At 39.3% G+C, this 7,017-nt stretch overlaps 1 protein-coding gene across 1 annotated transcript; it reads left to right on the top strand.

The window, feature by feature from the left end:
* Window positions 1-489: 489 nt before the first annotated feature.
* mfsd10 (major facilitator superfamily domain containing 10) lies at window positions 490-6,704 on the top strand. The gene is made up of 13 exons (XM_046036105.1): window positions 490-630; window positions 1,809-1,993; window positions 2,620-2,716; window positions 2,826-2,929; window positions 3,146-3,304; window positions 3,610-3,798; window positions 4,418-4,520; window positions 4,612-4,723; window positions 4,800-4,908; window positions 5,027-5,117; window positions 5,657-5,704; window positions 5,810-5,899; window positions 6,149-6,704. Exons 2-13 carry the CDS (start codon window positions 1,841-1,843, stop codon window positions 6,250-6,252), a joined length of 1,359 nt encoding a protein of 452 aa, XP_045892061.1. The 5' UTR covers window positions 490-630; window positions 1,809-1,840; the 3' UTR covers window positions 6,253-6,704.
* Window positions 6,705-7,017: the final 313 nt, after the last annotated feature.

Below are 7,017 nucleotides of genomic sequence, written 5' to 3'. Positions count from 1 at the left end.
CACTACTATAATATGGCAACGTGAATGTCAGACAATGTGAACTCAGACAGCTATCATTGATTTGGCATTACCTGCACCGACGTGCCAACGTTAGTGGGGAAAAAATACATATTTTTACCTTTTACCCATCTCCAGAATTAGTTTGTATCTTCATGGCGGTATTTTCATGATCAGGCAGTGGTCTACTCTCTGGCAGAAACGTTTAAATGCTTGGGCGAGGCGAAACCAACGTGTAATATTTCCAGAGACTGCATCGGCGTTGAATCTACACATTGGTTTCGCCCCGGGTAACTTAACGTTAGTCATTCTTGACATTTTAGTAGATATCTGTGGGATCACATGCATATATTTGAAGATACAACCAGTTGCTGGATAACAAATAACCGAGCAACGGACAAAAAGCCGAAGTCACAGATGGGGCCAACAACAAACCCTGAACTAGTGCCTATGATAATTCCCCTGTGTGGAACACGGAAATACGAGTTTACGAGAGTCACCTGAAGGCAGCATGCTCGTCTGTGTGCTGTTACGACACATTTTTGTCATCCAAATGTAAGAGGACACCTCTTCCTGGTGTGGACTAATAATAATGGACTGATGAGAGAGAGAAGGTAGAACAGCTCTAGACGGGTAAGTCCTCGGTGTAAGCTGTTCTGATTTACGAGTCTGCGGAAATACTGTGAGGAGGGAAGCGGGTTGAAACAGTAGTTGTGTCCGAGAAGAGGTGATGGTAATAAATCCTGGTCAGCCTCACTGGATGTATTGGATCGATATTACAATCTGTGGACCATGCAACTACCTGTAGAAAGTGTGTTTTTATTAGAGCAAGACTTACAGTTTGAAAAGGAATACAGTTACAATATCTTTGCATGTCAGTTCATACAGACTTGGATGAACTTTGATCCAAGCATTTACATTAGTGGTTTCCTCCTTCCTTGAGTTACACCTTTTTTCTTCCCTTGACTCAGAAGCAGTGAGTGGAGACTGTAGTTGATTGCAACTCTGCTGCCATACTATAGGCCCTACAATAATCTCCTTTTGTAATCATTTATTTCTTATGGCATGTGGTGGATGCTTCCCTCCTTAAGAGTCACCTTGCCATACTAACTTGCCTGCACATATTTAGCATGGATGGCCATAGTGGCAAATAAGTATAATCTCAACTAACTGAGTAGCCTGTTGAATTAAACTTCTCACCATGTTTGTAGGAAGATATACCCGTTAATATGCAGATTACTATCTTACTGAATTTATTAATGCTTTATGTTACAGTTCCCAGGGTATCCTATAATTTCTAGAAACTAACTGACACGTAACTGTATATTCATAGGAAGTTTCCTGGAAAGAATTTTATCATGTGGCACTACTGAGAAAATTGAGACGGTGTTCAGTTGATTTATTCCCAGTTAATTCCAGTAAATTATTAGTTTATGACCTACAGTGCACAGCAGACCACAACAATTAAAAATATATAATGAGAATGAAGTTTCCAATAATATATTAATAATGCATGGAATATTTAATGGGGTTTAAACAGAGCAGGTCTTTTAAGGGAATTCAAGGAAGCGTTCAAATAAAAGCTCTAATATCTGACTGAATTTTGACCTTAAACGCCCTTTCCAGGAAAACCTTCACATTATTGGGAAATTACAGACCTGTAAAATTAAGATGTGGTACGGTAAACATTTGCGGGTACTTCCCCAAGGGTTTATTTCTTCCTGGTCCTTGAGATTAGAAATCATAATTGTTTTCATAGCTGTGTTGCTGTCCTAACAGTAAAACACTGTATGTCTTTTACTTACGAGCAGGAAGAGAAGACACACTGTATTCAGTTGGAGGAATGTCAGCCGTAAACAAATCTGCAGAAGATGGCAGCGCCTTCTCTTCAAAGGTCATCAACATTGTGTTCATCACCCTGCTGCTAGACCTGCTGGGATTTACACTGATTCTACCTCTACTGCCTTCAATTTTGGACCATTATGCACAAACAGGGGTTTGTTTTTTTTCTTCTTATAGTTGTTCCAAAAAGTTATAATACATAAAAGTGATATAGTAGTGATCTTTATTTTGTAGAGCAAGCACATTTCAAAAACCAGGTTACAAAGTGTGTCACACAAGGCATCAGATAAAAGAAACAACAATAATAATAAAAGCAAGTGGAAAACATAGCGGTAATAAAATATATTAACTGGACCAGGATAAAATGTTAAAATCTACAAATTAGCATAAAATAAATAGACAGCTCTGGTAAAATCAAGTTTTAAAAAAACTCAAAGTGTTTTAATTAGACATATAAAAGATGATTCAACCAACCTTATTTCCTCATATGAGTTACATGACTAATTATCACTTGTGACTATATTTTCATCAGTTTGAACCACCAGAGTGGTTCAGAAAATATGAGTGAATGAGCAGAATTTGATGCACATTGTCTGTCATACCTGTTGAACAAAGGGGGCTTTGTGCAAAGAGTCTGCTTCAAAAAAACCGACTCATGAGTGTTCAGATTAGTAATGGGCTGTGTCTGCCTGCTGACTCATGCTGAATTGACCTCTTTACCGGTGTTTGTATTGCCCCTGTGTGATGATGTATTTTCTGCACTTTTTCCTTGTTGGTCAGGATGTCGTATATCAGTCTCTGCAGAGTGTTGTGGACTGGTTCAGGGAGGTCGTGGGGATCCCTATGGAAAAGAAATACAACAGTGTCCTGTTTGGAGGTATCTTGGCTTGACTGATCTACCTTGTTTACGGTGATTAATTAAACATATACTCTTAATAGTGCAAAGAAACTGCATTCATTTTCCTGCTCCTCAATCTGCATTTTAGGTCTGATCGGGTCGCTGTTTTCTCTGCTGCAGTTCCTGTCGTCGCCTATAACCGGGGCTCTGTCAGACCACCATGGCAGACGACCCTTACTCATTCTTACCACAGTGAGTATAAAAGCCATATTACACCGCTTTTTAAAAGACTTTTCAATATGAACGTCGTTTGAAGTCATATAAAAAAGAGCAACAGTGCAATAATATCATTATTGACGTTAAACAGTGAGTCAGATACTTGTTCATACTCCACTTGTGTAAGAAACCATGCAGCCTTATCACCAGGTCATCATGCATTCGGGTCTAATTGGGTGCCTTATGTTCCAGTTAGGGCTGATGTCCTCCTATGCGGTCTGGGCCGTTTCCCGGAGCTTCAGCATGTTCCTTTTGTTTCGAGTAATTGGGGGCATTTGTAAGGGCAACGTCAGCCTCTGCACTGCCATTGTGGCCGACTTGCCTTGCCCGAAAGCACGGAACCGAGGAATGGTAGGCACAGACTTTTAATGAGCCATGACGGAAAATGTGAAGTTAAAATGTGACGTCTAAAAACACCACACTGTGATTGGATGCATGCTCCGTCTTTTGCCAGAGGTTTGTATGTGAAATCAGTCTGTCCCTTCTTTTCTTCAGGGATTGCTTTAGTAATATTAATTAGAATCTTGTATCAGGGCTCTGACCCTCACATTTCTTTTTTGTGCATAATGTTGCTGATCAGCCAGTTAATGCCTTTGTAACTGTAAGTCACACCTGATGAGACTTTCAGGATAATGTAAAAAGAACTTCATCACCAGGCTATGATCGGCATCGCCTTCTCCTTGGGCTTCACCATTGGACCTCTGATGGGTGCGTACTTTGCCGTCAGCGCCAGAGCAGGAGATGTCTTCTACCAGACTCCAGCTCTGCTCGCCTTGGCCTTCAGTGTTGCTGATCTGCTCTTCATTTGGCTCATGCTGCCAGAGACGCTCCCGAAGGATGTCAAGGTCGGCTATGTTAACATTCACACTGCCACCTGACAAACTGAATCACATACAGTTTTACTTAAAGGGGCCATAGAACTTGTTGAGGGTTGACGTGCCGGACAGTTTCTTGCAGTAACTTCCTGACAAGACTCCAGGAAGTTACTGCTCTGACACATGACCCCTGTGAAACCACAATTGAGCCAGGCTAACTGCTTCCCCCTGTTTCCAGTCTTATTGCTAAACTATAGGGTGACCAGCTGTTGGCTAAGGCTCACATTTTCTAGACAAATATGGCGTGGATATCAATGTTCTTATCTAATTCTCAGCAAGAAAATGCTTTTGTGGGTAGACTATGGGCGTGTAGGGGCTTTAACACATATAATACAAATATGTAACACATATGCTAAAATCCAACACACAAGGTCATATAAAATACGATGCACAGCAAGTGAGAGTACATCCATGATTAAACACAATGATGAATAGTTAAAACATCATCAGCCCCCATATACATGTGTACATATGGTATATCTGAAGGTATGTATAGGTGTATATGTATATGTAAAATCAGCTGAGTCATCATGATTATGGTTTTCATACAGTGAACAGCTGACAGATAACTTTTCTTATTTCCTCCTAGGCTTCATCTTCAGGGTTTGGGGACTCCGGGGATCTTTTGAACCCAGTGTCTTTGTTCCATTTTTCCGCTGTTACCAGGGCAAAAGATCCACCTTCAAATAAAAGTGAGTATTGCACATGCTGGATTCCACTGCGAGGCAGAAGCCAACACCCGTTTGATCCAGTTAGGTATTGATCCTGTAAATGTCTTTACAGGAATGAAGAATCTTCAATTATTGGGCCTGGTTTATTTCTGCTACCTCTTTCTGTTCTCTGGTCTGGAGTTCACGCTGAGTTTTCTGACTCACCAACGCTTCCACTTCACAAGGTATGAACTCAAAGATAAAGTTGGGTACTCTATCAGTTATACTAAACACACCTGAACAGCATTTTTCTCTCACTAGTATGCAGCAGGGAAAGATGTTCTTCTTCATTGGTGTCGTCATGGCCTTGATCCAGGGGGGTTATGCTCGCAGAATCAAGCCTGGGCACCATATCAAGGCTGTTCGTATGGTAGGACTACCTTCTGTTTTACGTGACAAATAGCTGTACAATAAAATACTTTATGCTGCTGAAAAGACACGATGCACCACTGCACACTTGTCTCCTTTAATGTGTTTCTTGTTTTTAGGCGATCATAGCATTAATCCCAGCGTTTATTCTCATCGGGCTTTCATGGAATATGATAATGCTTTACGTTGGCTTGGCGTTATACTCATTTGGTGAGCTCTCAAGTCTTTTAATATTCAAAATAAATACAGATACATTTCATGACTTTTTTCGTGATATTGGAAAATAATGATCAATGAAGAGAAAAGCTGGGGACTGGTGCAGAAAATGTGGAAGTAGAAATAGATCAGTAAGGAGTAAATTAAGGGAGACAGCTTGACAGTGTATCTGTTTTAGCAGTCATGGTCTCTCCTTTCTGCCTCTTAGGCCTTATGTTATTAAGCTACATGTCAAGTCAAGTCAATTTTATTCATACAGTATATCTCAATATCACAAATTTGCCTCAAGGGGTTTTACATTCTGTACAGGATAAAACACGTCTAATAAAGTATCTCAAGACACACCCTGTTTAAATCAAGGTTACATTAAAAATAAAGACAACACACCACCATTCACATGTGAATTACAGTCTGTATGCAGTAGGATAATATCCATAGACAAATGCATTATATGAAAATGTACCTAAAACATGAAATAAATCTACATCTAGAGGATTTTGTTATGTTAAATGCAATGTATTGTGTGTTTACAGCGGCTGCAATAGTAGTTCCATGCCTGTCAACGCTTGTTTCTGACCACGGTGAGCCATTTATTCATTCTTATTTATGAGAACTCACAAACCGTTTTGATTTTATGCTATAATGTGCACACTGTCACTGATTATGTACTGTGGATATTCCTCCAGGCTCGATCAATCAGAAGGGCACAGTCATGGGGATTCTGCGTAGTTTGGGCGCTCTGGCCAGAGCTCTGGGACCAGTGGTGTCATCCTCCGGTAAGGAAGACAGACGGCAGTAATGGCATCAAATGTGAAATTCGTTGAGAGTTAATAAGCGTTAGCCAGCACACACAAGCCACTAACTTTGTTGAGAGAGCACTACTGTATTTGAATGCCTTAGTTGTAATACCTTAATCTGAACATGAAATAGCATGAAAACTGGGAGTGGTGACATTTTATTTGATGTACTGTGTGTGAATAATTTTGCCTGGTAAAAATTGCTTATACGTTGTGTTTTCTTCACAGTTTACTGGATAGCTGGAGCTCAGATCTGTTTTCTCCTCATGTCAGCTTCTTTCATTATTCCTCTTGCTCTCCTGAGAATAGCCGGGAGGCTAAAGGAGGCGTGAGAGACACAAAGACTTGAAAGAGACATTTTGATGTTTTATAGTTTCTGAATGATGTATGAATGATGTTTACATAGGCACTGACTTATTACTTTGACACAAAAAAAATATTCAAAGGAGATGTATACTTTCTGTTCTGTTCGCCAAGGATCATCACATGAAACAAAATAATGCAAGAAGACGATGCAAATACCAAAACAGATTGGCGCTGTTGTACAAATGAGAAATGAGTGAACAAAATGCTTTTAAATGTGCACATGTAAACCTGTGCATATTGTGAAATGCAGGGGTTAGGGTGGGTTACAAATAACATTTATGCTTGTGGAACATAGATATCATTTTATACAGTAGTATTTCAATCAGATTTTGTATTTTAAATATTAGCATTTTATTTTAGCTCACTTTAAAAATGTGAATATTCTATTTTCTTGTAAACTAATAAACGACCACGTCAACATCTGTCTATGGAAATGAATGATTTCTTTTAATGTAAAGATTGTACAACAAGGTTTTCAATTACCTTTATTGCAGTGGTGGAAGGTAATGAAGTACATTTACTCAAGTACAACTTTGAAGTACTTTCACTCCATTATATATTTTTACTCTACTGCATGTGTCACATAAAAACAAATGATCTAACTTTAAAATTAAAGGGAATTTTTACTGATTAATTGACCGACTGTACCGAGTGTTATTTGAGTTTGCTTTAAGATAGTTAAATGGGGACATGTCTCATGTCTGCAAGACATTGACATGAACAGAAAGACA

Source organism: Micropterus dolomieu, linkage group LG21 (assembly GCF_021292245.1).
Source record: "Micropterus dolomieu isolate WLL.071019.BEF.003 ecotype Adirondacks linkage group LG21, ASM2129224v1, whole genome shotgun sequence".
Lineage (NCBI taxonomy): Eukaryota > Metazoa > Chordata > Actinopteri > Centrarchiformes > Centrarchidae > Micropterus > Micropterus dolomieu.
The sequence above is the reverse complement of the archived record's forward strand: the minus strand, read 5'-3'. Positions and strand labels throughout refer to the sequence as shown.